This window comes from Megascapheus bottae, chromosome 22 (assembly GCF_031878675.1).
Source record: "Megascapheus bottae isolate mThoBot1 chromosome 22, mThoBot2.hap1, whole genome shotgun sequence".
NCBI classification, from domain to species: Eukaryota; Metazoa; Chordata; class Mammalia; order Rodentia; family Geomyidae; genus Megascapheus; species Megascapheus bottae.
This window is the reverse complement of record NC_143530.1, coordinates 135,301-151,920: the sequence shown is the minus strand read 5'-3', so window position 1 is coordinate 151,920 and position 16,620 is coordinate 135,301. Positions and strand designations below refer to the sequence as shown.

Below are 16,620 nucleotides of genomic sequence, written 5' to 3'. Positions count from 1 at the left end.
TTACATGCCAAACCTATAAAGGTTAGTCACTGGACTACAGGGATTTCTTGACCAATGCTGGAATGGACTATTGTTCACTAAGAATCAACACCTAAAAATTCTTGAACTGAATAGAACAGACACTGTACAAAAATGAGTCACAGTGGCACAGAAAATACATTAACAGCAGCTACCAGAGAGGCAGCCTATAACTGCCCTTTGAAAATTTAGTGTACTGGCTACCAAGATTATCTTATTTAAATTTTTTCAGTAACCAAAGGCTCTATTTTTCATTTTTTTTCATATTCTATATTTCAGATGATTTGCAAATAAGTCCTCTTCAGCGTTGGATATAGTAATACATCCACAGACTAAGACCTCCAGAAGCTGAGTAATCAGTTGAGCTTGAGTCCGACTTCCAGAGGTCAACAGCATAACTGAATACTTCATGTCAGCACTTCCTGTAGTAATTACACAACCTGTGCATTACAAGGGTCACAACCTGTATCACAAGTTCTATCAGAAAACTGGTCAACACTGATTTAGTTATTTACCATTCTTGAAGTCATTACATGAAAAATTTTCAGTATTCCAAATAGCATTACTGTGCTGACCAATTTTTGGAGAAAGAGGAGTTGTGTTTAACTTTTTCTTTTTTTTTTTTGCCAGTCCTGGGCTTGAGCTCAGGGCCTGAGCACTGTCCTTGGACTTTCTCAAGGCTAGTACTCTACCACTTGAACCTCAGCACCATTTCCAGCTTTTGTCTATGTATGTGGTACCGAGGAATCGAACCCGGGTCTTCATGCATGCTAGGCAAGCACTTTAACCACTAGGCCAAACTCCCGGCCCCTGTGTTTAACTTTTTAAGTATGTTGGCCAAGTTTCTCATTTACCTCTCCACAATGTATCACCAAAATATTTTTTCCCAATGTATATATTAGTAGTCGCCTTATAACATTTTTAAATGCTATAAATCGAAATCCTGTCATATTTTCCTAACTTCTACCTCCTGGTATGTCTAACTTAAATATAACATCCCTGGATTATTTTTTAAACTCTCCCTACATCTTCTTAGGACTTACATAAACAATTCCTCCTTTTGCATTTGTGAAGGGTTACATGCTTCAAGTCTAGTTTTCCTTGACTTAAATTGACCCTTAGACCACCTTAAAATGAAGACTGTTACTCCTGTAAAGGTCTGACCTAATTCTTTTTTCAAAAGCACTAGCTGGACGCTGGTGGCTCCTGACTATAATCTGAGCTATTCAGGAAGTTGAGATCTGAGGGTCAAGATTCAAAGCCAGACCTGGATAGGAAAATCTGTGAGACTCTAACCTTCAATGGACCACCATTCAACTGGAATTGGCGCTGTGGCTTGAAGCAGTAGAGCACCAGCCTTGAGCAGATGCGCACGGGGGCAGCGCACAGGGGTAGGGGCAGCCCGCAGGGGCATGGGCAGGGGCAGCCCGCAGGGGCAGAGGCAGCGCGCGGGGACAGGGGCAGTGCGCAGGGACAGGGGCAGCGTGCAGGGGCACGGGCAGAGGCAGTGCAGGGGCAGGGGCACCGTGCAGAGGGAGGGGCAGCACGCAGGGGCAGGGGCAGCACAGGGGCAGGGGCAGCGCGCAGGGGCAGGGGCAGGGGCAGTGCAGGGGCAGGGGCACCATGCAGGGGCAGGGGCAGCGCGCAGAGGCAGGGGCAGCGCACAGGGGCAGGGGCAGCGCGCAGGGGCAGGGGCAGCGCAGGGGCGGGGGCAGCGCGCAGGGGCGGGGCAGGGGCAGGGGCAGAGGTAGCGCGCAGGGGCAGGGGCAGCGCAGGGGCGGGGCAGGGGCAGGGGCAGGGCGCAGGGACAGGGGCAGCGCAGGGGCGGGGCAGGGGTAGGGGCAGCGCAGGGGCAGCGCGCAGGGACAGAGACAGCGGGCAGGGGCAGGGGCAGCGCGCAGGGACAGAGACAGCGGGCAGGGGCAGGGGAAGCACGCAGGGGCAGCGCGCAGGGGCAGGGGCAGGGGCAGCGCGCAGGGGCAGCGCGCAGGGGCAGGGCGCAGGAGCAGGAGCAGCGCGCAGGGGGAGGGGCGGGGGCAGCGCGCAGGGGCAGCGGCAGAGGCAGCGAGCAGGGGCAGCACGCAGGGGCAGGGGCAGCGCAGGGGCGGGGCAGGGGCAGGGGCAGGGGCAGCGCGCAGGGGCAGGGGCAGAGCAGGGGCGGGGCAGGGGCAGCGCGCAGGGGCAGGGGCAGCGCAGGAGCGGGGCAGCGGCAGGGGCAGTTTGCAGGCCACGACGGGGGCAGGGGTGGGGTGGGGGGCATTACTTTGCCTGCAGAGTACACTACTATAAGAAAAAAAAGTTGAAATAACGATGGACACCGTGTCTGATTAGGAGTCTGGGTAAACACTCCCAAGACACTGAACACAATCGGTACCCCAAGCCTTCCGTCGGCGGCGGCGCGGGTCCAGGTTCTCCCTCCCAGCCACGGAGGAGGCAGGGTCTCCCGGCGACCCGGCGGTCCTAGCCCAGCACGGAAGAGCTTTTCACTGGCCTCTAGACAGGAACGAACAAAATGAACATGTTTGACGCAGTGTTCCACGAGCTGCGGACAAAGCCGAATTCTTCATTTCTGAAAACGACTCCGCGTTCCCACCGCCCGGGAGCACACGAGACGGCGGCCCCAGCACAAAGGGCGCACGTGACCTCGACACCAGCAGGCCCACCGCGGCGGCCACGCGAGGGCGCGGGGCGGGGCCGAGGGTGCCCTAAGGCCCTGCGCGTGCGCGGCGCGGGGGCGTGGCCAGGCCCGGCCTGACTAGCCAGCCGCGGCGCGGCGCGGGGGCGTGGCCGGGGCGGCCGGAAGGACGGGGCGTGCGGCGCCCAGCTACCCTCTGGGGACCTACCTGGGCGCGCTCTGAGAAATGTGTTCTTGCTAGGCTGCTCTCTCCCTTCCCCGCCCCAGCCACGGGAGTTCACTTCTTTTAAGCCTGGGGCTGTGACAAGGAAGCCGGGTCTCCGGCGCGGCTGTCACAGGATATAAATGTCATGTGATGACGGAGATCTGGGGGCGCCGGTGCCATGGTAAACCGCTGTCCAGTCTAACCGAAAGGATTGAGTTAAGGGCGGGGTCGGAGTGACTTAAAGCTTCCAGTGTGAGGCACACCTCTAGCGGCCCCGCGTGACACCTGCCTCCTGGGCGGGGCAAGTGGGCGCCGGCGCAGCTCGGTGCGGCCACCCTCCGGCTGCAACCCGGGCTTCCGGCTCCCTCCCCCGCCCGGGAGGGCTCAGGCGACTCTCGAACCGGTCCGCGCCGGCGGCGGCCGCCAGCTGTGACGTAGGGGGCGGGCTTCCGCCCCCGCTCCTCCGCGCCGGGCCCGAGTTCCGGCCGCGATTGGCCGCCAGAGTTCGCACGTCGCGCCGGCTATAAAAGGCGGGGTTTGTGACGCAAGGGCGCCGCGGCGCGCGCATTGGCTCCTGGGGCTGCGGCCGGCTCGGCGTCGCGCTCTCCGCGGAGCGGCTCACTGCATGGTAGTCTGCTGCCACTCCGCCGTCCGCATCGCCGCCGCCGCCGCCGCCGCCGCCCCGCGACGACCACCGCCACCCCCTGCCCTGCAGCCGCCGCCGCCGCCTGTGTCGCCGCCGCCTCGGGACCGGCTGTATGATTAGGCCACAATCTTCAATGAGTAGACATATTCCTGTGAGTAGTCGCCGCCCTGCCGCGGCGGGCTGGGCGTCCGTCTCCACGGCCTTTGTTCGGAGCCTGGCGCCCGCTCCCGCCGCGGAAAGTCCTGCTCTGGGGCCGCGGGAGGGGCGGCCTGAGGGCCAGGGCCGCGGGCGGCAGTTGGTCGCTGGGGTCCCGGTGTCTCCGGTCCTGGCGGAGGCCGGGGAGCCAGTGACGGTCGGATGGGGTGGCACAGAGGCCGCTTTGTGACCGCCATCCCCACCCTCGGCTCCGCGGGCGGGCCCGCCGGGCCTCGCGGCGTCCGGGCCTTTGTTCGGCGGAGGCGGCGGCCACCCCTGAGCGGGAGACGTGGCCCGGGGTGGGGCGCGGGGCGCGCGAGTCACCGCGGAGCCGGAGGCGGGCGGGAGCAGGCGGCTGCTAACGGTCTCGGCCCGCGGCCGGAGATCTCGGGGACGGCCTAGGGCCGCAGCCCACCCCCGAGCAGCCAACCCCGCGCTCGAGGCCGGGACCGCCGCTGCAGACAAGATGGCCTCGCTGCCCGCGCCCCGCCGAAGGCGCGGCGCGAACCCGTGACTGCGGCGCGCTGAGGGGGCGCCGCGGGCGGGCGGGCCGGGCTGCAGCCGGGCGCTGCCAGGTGAGGACACCCGCCCTCCCGGTCCTCCGCCCAGGATTTGGAGCCGCTCCGGGTTTTCACGCCCATCTGGGTCTGGGCACGGGGAACAAGTCTAGGCTTGTCCTTGCCCCGGGCTGGTGGAGGAAGGAATGGCCTGAGTCTGAGCGCGCCGGAAGGGAACGGGGTTGAACTGACCTGGGCTGAGGCGGCCCAACCCGGCGCCAGCGCGCAGGCAGCCCTGCCAGTTTAACAGGGCTGGGTGGAGCTTCGTGTTCGTGGGCCGTGAAGCCTGGCGCGGCGTGGCCTCGTGTGGCGACGGCAGGCAGCCCGCGTTCTCGGGTGATCTGCTGTCCTGAGCCCTTCACGGTTCCGAAGGCGTGACCTGTAATTGACGCTGCTCTTGGAGCCGTCGGTCAGCCTGACATGAGATTCTGGAGCAGTGCGTACTCTTTCTGTGCTAGTTAAGCAGTTCGGGACCAGAAAGTTTCCTGAAACCTAAATGCCTTTGTATAACAAATTATTTGACACTGCATTCCAGAAAACCGAAGCTTCAGAAATTGCCTGGAATGTGTGTGTGCGGGGGGGGGGGGGGGGGGGTCCCAGGGTTTTGTTGTAGCTGTTGTTAGTTTTTGTTTTGTCGTGGGGCTTGAACTCGGCTTGGGCACTGTCGCTGAGCTCTTCAGCTTATGGGTAGCTCTCTGTTCTCTGGTGGTTAATTGGAAGATTAACCTCTCAGGCACTTTCATGCCCATGCTTGGCTTTCAACCGTGATCATCAGATCTCAGCCTCCTAAGTAGTGTACGGAGGAATCGAACCCGGATCCTGGTGCGCGCTAGGCAGGCACTCTACCACTAGGCCAAATTCCCAGCCCCCTCCCTGCATATTTTTAAGCTGCCTATCATGCATAGTTCTTGCCTGCCTGGGAGATATGTCAAGTGTCTTGGGTAAAACAGGTTACCCAGTGTTTTAATAGAAGTGTCCTCCCAGCCACTAGGTGGCTCCACTGATTAAAAGGAGCTTTTTTTTTTTTTTTTTTTTTTTGCTAGTCCCCGGGGGCTTGAACTCAGGGGGCACTGCCCTTGGGTGTTCTCAAGGCTATCGTCGCAGCACTACTTACGGCTTTTTCTGTGTATGTGGTACCAAGGAATGGAGCCCCGGGCTTCATGCATGCTAGGCAAGCACACTACCACTCTGCTACACTCCCTACTCCTAAAATGAACTCTTACTGTTTACTCAGCTCCTGCTGAAATCGATTGAAAGTTTTTAATGTCGGGGTTTTTTTTGGGGGTGGGGGGTCAGTCGTGGAGCTTGAACGCTAGGCCTGGGTGCTGTCCTTGAGCTTTTTCAGTTCAAGGCTAGCAGCTCTACCACTTAAGCCAACAGTGCCACTTGGAGATTAGAGTCTCATGGACTTTTGTGCTCGGGCTGGCTTTGACCTGCCAACCTCAGATCTCACAGCCACCTGCATAGCTAGGATTGTGGGTTTGAGCCACCAGCATGTGCCACTCATGTCTTCTTTAATGCATTTTTTATCATCTGAAAAGTGCTAGAATTGCCTATACATCTAAATCGATATTTATAATTTGAGACTTAAAAATACTTCATTTATTTTCTTTCTATTCATTATAGATATTTTTAAACTCAGCTAGCAAGTAAGTGAAGTGTCATGACAAATCATTTGAGTCAGGATACAATATTAAAATGTCTTATGAGACCTTTTAGTAAATGACTCCATTTATTATTTTGTTGTTTTGTTTTACCAGAAAAAAAGACTGGATGGTTTACTTGATTTTTGTTTTGTGATTTAGGTCACAATATGATTTTTTTTTTAATTTAGCAAGTTTTTAGAAACTAGTGTGTATTCTATACTAAAAAATTACAGCAGGAGCCATTGAGTTCGACCTCGAGGTAGAGTGTGTGCCTAGCATGCACGAAGACCTGGGTTCTATTCCTCATACCACATACATAGGGGGAAAAATTGGGAAGTGGCTCAAGTGGTAAAGTGCTAACCTTGAGAAATCCCAAGGACAGTGCTCAGGCCCTGAGTTTAAGGCCCAGGACTGGCCAAAAAAAAAAAAAAAGATAAAATAAATAAAAAATAAAAATTACAGCAATGGAGTATGGCCTAGTAGTAGTGCTCACCTAGTATGCAGGAAGCTTCCTACCACATACACAGAAAAAAGCCAGAAGTGGTGCTGTGGCTCAAGTGGTAGAGCCCTAGCCTTAAGGAAAAACCCAAGGACAATGCCCAGAGCCTGAGTTCAAGCCCCTGAACTGGCAAAAAAAAAAAAAAAATTACAGCAGTGGCTGTAATTTAGTCCTCTTATTGATTGTAATTTAAGTATCTTATTAAATATGTGTTCAATTTCTTGCAAGTATCCAAAACTGGTTATAGATGGGCATTCACCTAAATGCCTGTTGTGTATGCTGAGAATGTCCTATGGATATTTGGTCACTGGTGTTGACATAAAAACAGGTTTAATTCATTAAAAACATTGGAAAATATATTCATTTTTATTGGTATTGGATTAATCTTGGCATTGAGATCTGTAGAACATTTCTGCAAATTTCTAACACCAACCATTGCTACCTCTTTTTCCTTGTCTGAATTCGATTTCAGTTTTAAGCCATAAAAGTGAGCTATTTTACAGCAGTTTTTTGTTTCTTTGTTTTGGCCATTCGTGGGCCTTGAACTTAGAGCCTGAGCACTGTACTTGGGTGTTGGTTTTTTTTTTTTTTTTTTGTCAAGGCTAGAGCTCACCACTTGAGCCACAGTACCACTTTCGGCTTTTTTCTATGTTTGTGATACTGAGGAATCGAGCCCGGGTCTTTGTGCATGCTAGGCAAGCACTCTACCATTAGGCCAAACTCCTGGCCCTAAGTGAGCTATTTTAAAAATACAATACCTGCTAGAAGTATGGCCTAGTTTTAGAAGTCTTGCCTCACATGCATGGAGTCCCCCTGAGTTCAGTTCCTCAGTACTACATACACAGAAAAAGCCACAACTGGCACTGTGGCCCAAGTAGTAGAGTACCTTGAGCAAAAAAAGCTCAGAAACAGTGCTGGTACCTAGAGTTCAAGCCCCAGGACTGGCAAAAAGCAAACAAATACAGTAATGGGGCCGGGAGTTTGGCCGAGTGGTAGAGTGTATGCCCAGCATGCACAAAAACCCTGGTTCGATTCCTTGGTACCACATACATAGAAAAAAGCTGGAAGTGGTGCTGTGGCTCAAATAGCAGAGCTCTAGCCTTCAGAAAGTCCAGGTTTGTGCTTAGGCCCTGAATTCAAGCCCTGGGTCTGGCAAAATAATAATAATAGTAATATCCAGGGGTGGATGCCTCACACCTTTGAACCTAGCTGCTCCTCAGGAGACTGAGATCTGAGAATTGTAGGTAAAAGCCAACCCAGGAAGAAAAGACTAGGAGACACTGAATATATTTGCTCAGTGCTGATGGTTCCGGCCTGTAATCCTAGTTCCTTGGGTGGCTGAGATTTGAGGATCAAACCAGGTCAGGCAGAAACCTTACCTTCAGTTAACCACCCAAAAGTTGGAAGTAGAAGTGTGGCTGGAGTGTTAGAATGCCAGCCTTAATCATAAGTTGGAGTCTGAAACCCTGAGTTTAAAGTCCCAGTACTAGCATGCGCTCATTTGCACACACAACACGCACACACCACTTATTTTTGTAATTATAAGAATATTTCCCTTTAAGTTCATAAATGCATATCCTTATACGTTAACGTATTTGTTTCCAGTGAATTAATGGGAACCAAATGACTCAGAACAAAATGAGGCATATGTGGAAGATTGAAAACCAATCTGTTTATAAGATATATTTGCTAAAGATAACTCTTTCAAAAACTAAAATTTAAAGAGCAGTTACAGAGAAAAAAACTACATGAAGAATGCCAAGAGTTGGTGGGTCCCACCTGTAGTCCTAGCTACTGAGGAGATTGGGATCTGAGGGTCACAGTTTGAAGCCAGCCTGGGCAGGAAACTCCAGGCGATTGACTTAAAATTAACCATCAGAAAACCAGAGTAGTTGCGGCTCAAAGTGGTAGAGCTCTACATAGCCTAAAAGCTCAAAGATAGCACTCAGGCCCTGAATTGAAGTCCCCCCCCCAACACCCCGCAACCAAAAAAAAAAGTTAGCTGTATAGACAGTTCCTTCTCACTGCTATCATTCACTGTAAGCATAAACCTGGGAATGAACACAACTATTTTCCTTTTGAATTAATTGTGCAAGGAAAAGTGCTAGAAACTTATGAAGTTTGTATTAGTGTATAAAAGTATTTTGTTGAGCAAATTAAAATAGCTGTACATGAAGGCATAACAATAGAAAATAAGCACTGAAAGGAATTATTAATGGAAGAATATATATAAGGATTTTCACCATATGTGACTGCTTTTCTTTGAGGATTAATTTCAATTAAAATGAATTTTTGACTGACTGATTTATGTTGGTTGATTTACTCGGCAGTCACCCACTTGTATTTTGTGATCCCAAGTAAGATTTGAAAAGGTAGCTGTGCTCTAATTTGAAAAGAAAGTTCTGTATTTACTGTAAAATCATTCTTTTGGATTGGAAAATAACTATTCTTTTCTTTTTCTTATAAACAGCAGTTCTGTGGTGTTCTTGGTCACACATTTATGGAGTTTCTGAAGGGCAGTGGAGATTACTGCCAGGCACAGCACGACCTCTATGCAGACAAGTGAACTATAGAAATCCACTACTACTCCACCAAGAAGCCCCTGTAAGAGTGGTTAACCTGGACACAGAAGTGTTGAATTGCAATCCGCAGAGCATTTTCCACGAGTTCTGACCTGGATGGGGTAAACCTCAGTGCACTTGCTTTCTATTGCCTCAGTATTACTGGATTGAAGAGTTGCTACTTCCCATTAGGAGGTTCATTTCATTTATTATTACTCCCAATTTCATAAAGCACTGAGAATTTTAAGTGGAGTATATTGAAGTAGACTTCAGTTTCTTTGCATCATTCCTGTATTCGATTTTTAAAATTCTTTCATAACCCTATTGAGTAAGTTAACATGGCTCGAATGAACCGCCCTGCTCCTGTGGAAGTCACGTACAAGAACATGAGATTCCTTATTACACACAATCCAACCAATGCGACCTTAAACAAGTTTATTGAGGTAAGTTTTTAATATTTTTTTAATGTCTTACAATTATATTTTAATAGTAGGGCTTAAATTTACCAAAATAATCCTAAAATTCTAACTACACAAGAGGCTGAGATCTCAGGATTTTCCAGGCTAACCCAAGATTTTAACTAAATAGCTAGTTCTTTTGTACTTGTGGACAATGTAACAAGCTCCTATTTGCGGATCTAATTTTTTTTTTTGTGGTTTGTTTTGTAGGGCTTGAACTTAGGGCCTGGACACTGTCCCTGTGTGTTGTGCCACTTTGAGCCACTCTGCCACTTCCACTTTTCTGGTGGTTAATTAGAGATAGGGGTCCAGGCATTCCTGCTAGGGCTGGCTTTAAACCACAATCCTCAGATCTCAGCCTCCTGAGGATTACAGGTGTAAGCCATTAGTGCACAGCTTGTAGTGTTTTGTGGGGTTTTTTGTTGTTGTTGTTGTTGTTTTTGGTTTTGGTTTTTTTGGGGGGTTGGTCACAGGGCTTAAACTCAGAACCTGAGCACTGTCCTTGGGCTTTCTCAAGGTTTAGCACTCTACCACTTGATCCACAGCACCACTTCCAGCATTTTCTATGTATGTGGTAAAGAGGATTTGAACCCAGGTCTTTGTGCATGCTAGGCAAGCACTCTACCACTAGGCCAAGCTTGCTCCAGGCAAGCTCATGTGTATGTTTTAACACCACTGTTTGCTAATATCCAAAACAAAAGCCTATGTCTTTAAGTCTGGTTTTCAGCTAGTAAATCTGCTGCTTCCTTTTAACAGTTGTGTAGCAAATACTGTCTCACTACTTACCTACTTAGTAGGAATTGGAGGGAATATAAAAAATATAATGCTGAGCAATTTGTATGTGCACATTTTCCACAAATAGTGTAGGTGTTCGGAAATCTGCAATAGGCTTTTTAGGTCATGAGGAAGAAAGTACCTTTATGTTTCATTGTGTATGTGCATGTGCTAATTAGGAAAGTTGTAATTGTTAATATTGCATTCATTTAAAACCCTGTGATAGCAATTTTTTTAAGTCTTTGAATATACTTGTAAGGCTTGGAAGAAAAATTTTATCAATAAATCTGTATGAGTGGTGACTGTGATTGAGTAAAGTCAGTCTGTTACTTGATTGTTTATAATTTCTTGGTTATCTTTCTTTGGGACTTGAACTCTCGGTCTGGGTGTAGTCCCTGAGCTCTTCAGCTCAAGGCTACCACCCTCCCCTTGAGTAATAGCACCACTTCTGGTTTTCTGGTGATTAATTGCAGATAAGTCTCAGGGACTTTTTAGTGCTCTGGCTGTCTTTGAACTGAGACCCTCAGATCTCTGCCTCCTGAGTAGCTAGGATTATAGGCGTGAGCTACTCTGCCCTAATTGTTACTTTTGGCCCTTTTGCTAGCTAGCTTGTAGCCCAATCAAACCAGTGTAACCATGACTATATACAACCTGTGCATATATTTGGACATAAAACTGTGTGGCCAAGCTGGCCACCAAAACTGTGTGGCCAAGAGCTGATGGAGGCTGAGATCTGAGGATCAAGGTTCAAAGGCAGACTGGGCACAAAAAGGACTCTTTAATCAACCTCTAGAAAACGGGAAGAGGGGCCTGGCTTGGCTCAAGGATAGTGCTGTAGCTTTGAGCTGAAAAGCTCAGGGACAGCACTTATGCCCCGAGTTCAAGCCCCATGACCCACCAAAAAAAAAAAAAAAATCCCAAAACTGTGTGGCCAAGAGCCGATGGTTCACACCTGTAGTCCTAGCTACTTAGGAGGCTGAGACCAGAGGATCACAATTCAAAGCCAATCAGGGCAGGAAAGTCTGTGAGACTCTTCCTAGAAGAGTGCTATCCTTGAGCAGAATTCTCAGGGACAGGCTGGTAATGTGGCCTAGTGGTCGAGTTCTTGCCTAACATGCATGAGGCCCTGGGTTCGATTTAGTACCACATACAACAAAAAAGCCAGAAGTGGTACTGTGGCTCAAGTGGTAGAGCGCTAAGTTAGAATAAGCCCAAGGACAATGCCCAGGCTCAAGCTGCAGGAGTGTCAAAAAAATATATATATATAAGAGGATAGCCTGATAGCACTCAGGCCCTAAGTTTCAGCCCCAGGAAGTATGTGGTGTTTAACTTCATTTTTCATTTATATTGATATACATACATACATACATACATACATACATACATACATACATACATACATACTTCAACTTTCTTTGCATATTTTTCTGTTATGTCTGCTGGTGTGAAAATATCAAAATAACAACAATGATGTAGTTTATAAACCTCTCTTTTGGGGTGGGGGGGTTGTATAATTTTTGACCAGGAACTTAAAAAGTATGGAGTTACCACAATCGTAAGAGTATGTGAAGCAACTTACGACACTACTCTGGTGGAGAAAGAAGGCATCCAGGTTCTCGTATGTATTTTAACAGCTCTCTTTTTTTTTTTTTTTTTTAATTAAATTTAACTGTTCATATATGCCATGCTATAAAAGTTTATATAAACTATAGACCTCAAGAAAGTTTAAGCTGACCAAATTATGCAATAACTTAATTTCCAATTTCAAAATAAAGTTTAAATAACTAAGCAAATATTTGTAAAGCTTGAGTATTTAATCACATTTCATTGAGAAGGGGGAGTGTAATAAAATGTGTAAAAATTGAGATAATTTAAATATCCTTTACTTAGGATTGGCCTTTTGATGATGGTGCACCACCGTCTAACCAGATTGTTGATGACTGGTTAAGTCTTGTAAAAATAAAATTCCGTGAAGAACCTGGTTGCTGTATTGCTGTGCATTGTGTGGCAGGCCTTGGGAGGTAAGAGTGGTTTGCTTTGTTTTCTACTGGTTCTGGGGCTTGAACTTGGTCTATGTGCTATCCCTGAACTCCCCCCCCCCCTCCAGTCCTAGGCTTGAGCTCAGGGCCTTTCTCAAGGCTAGAGCTCTACCACTTGAGCCTCAGCACTATTTCCAGCCTTTTTTTTTTTTTTTTTTTCCTTCTATGTATGTGATACCAAGGAATCGAATCCTGGGCCTTCGTGCATGCTAGGCAAGCACTCTACCTCTAGGCCAAACTCCCAGCCCCTCCCTGAACTTTTTTACTCAAGGCTCCACTAATTGAGTCACAGCTTTATTTTTTTCCCCCCCTCCATTTCCTGTTGGTTATTTAGAAATAAGAATCTTATAGGCAGTGTTTTCAAGCTGCAATCCTCAGACCTCAGCCTTCTGAGTATCTAGGATTATAGAATCAAATCACCAGCTCCTGGCTGTAAGAGTTTCTTTGGTTCTAACTAAAGTCTTAGTTGACATGAAATACTTTTTTTTTTTTTTTTTTAAATGCCCATAGAGAGCCTGAGCTCTTTTACTCAGAGTTAATGCTCTACCACTATTGCCACAGCTCCACTTTAGGCTTTTCTTGTGTTTAGTTGGAAATGAGTCTGAAGGCCTTTTCCTGCTTTGGCTGGCTTTGAATCATGATCCTCAGATATCAATCTCCTGAGTTAGGGTTATAGGCATGAATTTATTAGCCTCCAGCTTGTTTAAAAAAAAAAAAGTTTTGCAAAATTTCCTAATATTTAATACAGGGTCAGTGTTAAATGATAGATATTACTTACATATGATGATAACTAGTTATACTTTTGGATTTGGGAATGTTTGTATTAAAGTTTCTTGATTTTTTTTTTTTTTTAAATTTGTATCCTCAGAGCTCCAGTGCTTGTTGCCCTGGCACTAATTGAAGGTGGAATGAAATATGAAGATGCAGTCCAGTTCATAAGACAGTAAGTAATGGATTTTTCTTTGTTATGTCATTAATTTTAAGTATCTTATATCTATTACCATTTTTTACAATTAAAGCCAGCCAGGAACAGAACTTACATTTTCTGCATTCCATGCTTATGGTTTCAGTCATAATAATTTATTAGGACTGTGAGCTAAAAGTATTTGAATTGATATTTGTTTTTCTTTAATATATCACTTATTACTTTACATTTTTTGAGGTATGCGTAAGTTTTGGGTTTTTTTTTTTCCTTTGTTTTGGTTTGTTTTTCCAACTTTTTCTATTTATGTGGTACTGAGGAATCAGGAATGGACCCGGTTCTTCATGTATGATAGGCAAGCACGCTACCACTAGGTCAATCTCTCAACCCTTCTTTGTTGTTTTGTTTTGCCAGTCCTGGAGCTTGAACTCAGGGACTGAGCACTGTCTTTGAGCTTTCTCAAGGTTAGAGCTTACCATGTGAGCCACAGTACCACTTCCAATTCTTCCAGCGCTTTTCTATGTATGTTGTGCTGAGGAGTGGAGTCTGGGTCTTTGGGGCTTCATGCATGCAAGCACTCTTTATCACTAGGCCAAACTCAGCTCCCCTCCCCCTGGGCAGTCCTGGGGCTTGAATTCAGGGCCTGAGCAGTGTCTGTGTGCTTTTTCAAGGCTAGGTAGATAGAGCTCTACCACTTGAGCCACAGCCATGTTTCTGAGTATATGCTACCAAGGAATTGAACCCCAGGGGTTTGTGTTTTACTTGGGTGGGGCGGGGGAGTGAGTGTTTTGTTTTTTTGGACAGTTGTTGGGCTTGAATTTAGCCTTTTTGTTGTTGTTTTTTCCAGTCCTGGGCATCAGATTGGGCACTGTCCTTGGGCTTTCTCTAGGCTAGTGCTCTGTTTTCCACTTGAGCTATATTCATGCTAAGCAAGCAATCTACCACTAGGCACCATGTTCCTGGCTCTTTTCCCAGAACCTTTTTGTGCTCAAAGCTAGGGCTTTGTCACTAGTATAAGTGACAACAGCACTTCTTGTTTTTGAGAGGGTAATTGGAGATAGTCTCATGGTGTCAAACCATGATTCTCTAGTCTCCACCTCCTGAGTAGGTAAGATTACAGGAATAAGCCACTATTTCCTAGCTTGCATAAGATTTCTGTCTGCATGAATTAGTTTTTTTTTTTTTATGTTTTTCTTCTAGAAAGCGGCGTGGAGCATTTAACAGCAAGCAGCTTCTGTATTTGGAAAAGTACCGACCGAAAATGCGGCTGCGCTTTAAAGACGCCAACGGTCACAGAAACAACTGTTGCATTCAATAAAACTGGGTGTCTGGTGCCATTGCCTCAGAAGTGGAACTTGAGATGGAACCTAATTTGTCATACATGTTAGTCAACAGTACTGGTTTGGTGAATAAGTCTAGTGAAACTTCCATAGGAATATTGAAAAGCAGTTTATCAGGCTGTGAGCTTGACACAGTTGCTGTTTGGGGTTTGATTGACCTATTTGGACACTTAGGAAAAAAAAGAAAAATTGCTGTTCAGCATTTAAAATGTGCTTATTACTTGTATCAGTTGACCTTTCCTAAAATCATTGAGTTACATTTTTAAATATATTCCCATGCCAGACTCTATCAATATGTAAGAAATTCAGAAAGATTAGGTGCCAAAATATCCAGCACAATACTTGTATATTTTTAATACCATTCAGAACCAAAATTCCAGAAACTCTAAACCTATATGGTTTATTCCTTCAGTCATTTCAAACATTGTAGGGCCTCTGTGGCTATTTGCCTATTCATTTTATGTTTACATCTCCCACATTCATACATCAGGTTTGTGTAACCATTGATACTTTTTTTGTACCAAGTCTTAGGTGATTATTTAATGTCTTTCTATATCTTTATGCTGTTATGGAAACCTTCATTTTAAAAGTCTTCATTGTTACAGAAGCACATGTCTTTAATAATGTCTCCAGACAAAAAAAGCCTTACAGTTAATTTAATGTTTGCACTCTTAGGTGCAGTTTAACAGGGAGAGCCTGAAAAAAGAATGGGAGGGGGCTATTCAATACTTTTAGTAAAATGTTGCCTTTGTCTTGTGCAGAACATGTAGAGTATGCTCTTTAATTTGGTAAGTATTTTTAAAGGTATAGATGCTTTGTTTTAGCTAAATTCTTGATCATAAAATTTCTGATATTGTATTTTTTTCCATACTTAGTAGTTTACCAGCTTATTTTTTCTTTGAATTGTGATTTTTTTCCCCCTTCTCTTCCCAGCCTCTCTTGCAAAAAAAGGGGGGGGGGTTCTGCTAATGAAATTGAGCAGATATCTAATATTTTCTAAGCCTTTTGAGCTGTGTAACTTAATATTTGGATACTTGATAATTTGTCTTATTATGTAATTGATAAAATGGTCATATGTATTGTTAGTTTAACCATATATTTATACTGTCTGGGAATGTGTGGTTATAGTTCTGTGGGAGAAACAATTTGTCAGCGTTCACCAGCTTGTAAAAACTTAGTGCAAGACCTTAAACATCTAAATAAATAATTAAATGCATTTATCATCACTGAGATTGTTTTGCTTAGTTAACTTGTTTTGTGAATGAAGGATGAAATGAAATCAGCATTTTTAAGTAAGCTTATAGTTTATGTCCTGAACAATTTCTAATACTCAGCTCTTCTCATTACAAACTCTTACTTAAAAAGTCTAGATAAAATTCTGAACCTTGCAATATAAAAAGGCCTTGGTTTTTATAACTCACTTCAATTATGAGTGATTGGCTGCTTTGATGCTTCCATTTTCTCATTTGCAAGTTGATTTTTGCAGTGCCTTTATAATTTAAATGGTCATTTGACACCCTTAATTGATTAAAAAAAAAAACTTCTTTAAATCTGGAATACCTTGCGTATGTACGCTAATGTAACAGAACCTTTTCTACTTTTTAATAGCAGTTACAAACAAACTCAAAATTTTAGTCAAAAGTAATATTCTCCCCTTTACATAATGTACTTCCATCTCTTGCCAGTGTATTCCACCCATAAATTTTTGCTCTATGGAGCAAAAGGAAGAAAAAAATCTCTCCAGGCCCTTGGTTCCTTAGTCTGTTTTTTTTTAATCCAGCATTTTCTTGAAGATAATTTTGTGTAATTGATACTAAGTGTTATACTATTTACCACACAACCCATAAACAACATTGTGCTTATTGAGAGAAGAGATAGAGTTTCTGTGATGATTGTAAATATGGTGCTAAAAATCACTTTACTTTATAAACTATCTGTACAGTATATAAACATAAGACTTGCTTTTTATCCAAATATTTTGTATCTTGTAAATATGGCTAATTATAGGAATACCTGTGATACATCCCCAAACATCCTTTATGTTTAAAGAGAATATAAAGTATTAGGTATTGGGCTTTAATGCAAGAAGTTACCAGATGATATTTTAAGATTTGGTTTGGATACC

At 45.7% G+C, this 16,620-nt stretch overlaps 2 protein-coding genes across 2 annotated transcripts; both read left to right on the top strand.

Annotated features, from left to right (window-relative positions):
- Nucleotides 1-3,405: 3,405 nt before the first annotated feature.
- On the top strand, nucleotides 3,406-9,214 carry LOC150047534 (uncharacterized). Its single transcript, XM_090355445.1, has 2 exons — nucleotides 3,406-3,655; nucleotides 8,872-9,214. The coding sequence occupies exons 1-2, from the start codon at nucleotides 3,617-3,619 to the stop codon at nucleotides 8,965-8,967; spliced, it is 135 nt and encodes a 44-aa protein (XP_090211571.1). The 5' UTR covers nucleotides 3,406-3,616; the 3' UTR covers nucleotides 8,968-9,214.
- On the top strand, nucleotides 8,975-15,722 carry Ptp4a1 (protein tyrosine phosphatase 4A1). Its single transcript, XM_090355444.1, has 5 exons — nucleotides 8,975-9,405; nucleotides 11,720-11,812; nucleotides 12,085-12,215; nucleotides 13,102-13,176; nucleotides 14,356-15,722. The coding sequence occupies exons 1-5, from the start codon at nucleotides 9,301-9,303 to the stop codon at nucleotides 14,471-14,473; spliced, it is 522 nt and encodes a 173-aa protein (XP_090211570.1). The 5' UTR covers nucleotides 8,975-9,300; the 3' UTR covers nucleotides 14,474-15,722.
- The last annotated feature ends 898 nt before the right edge of the window (nucleotides 15,723-16,620 follow it).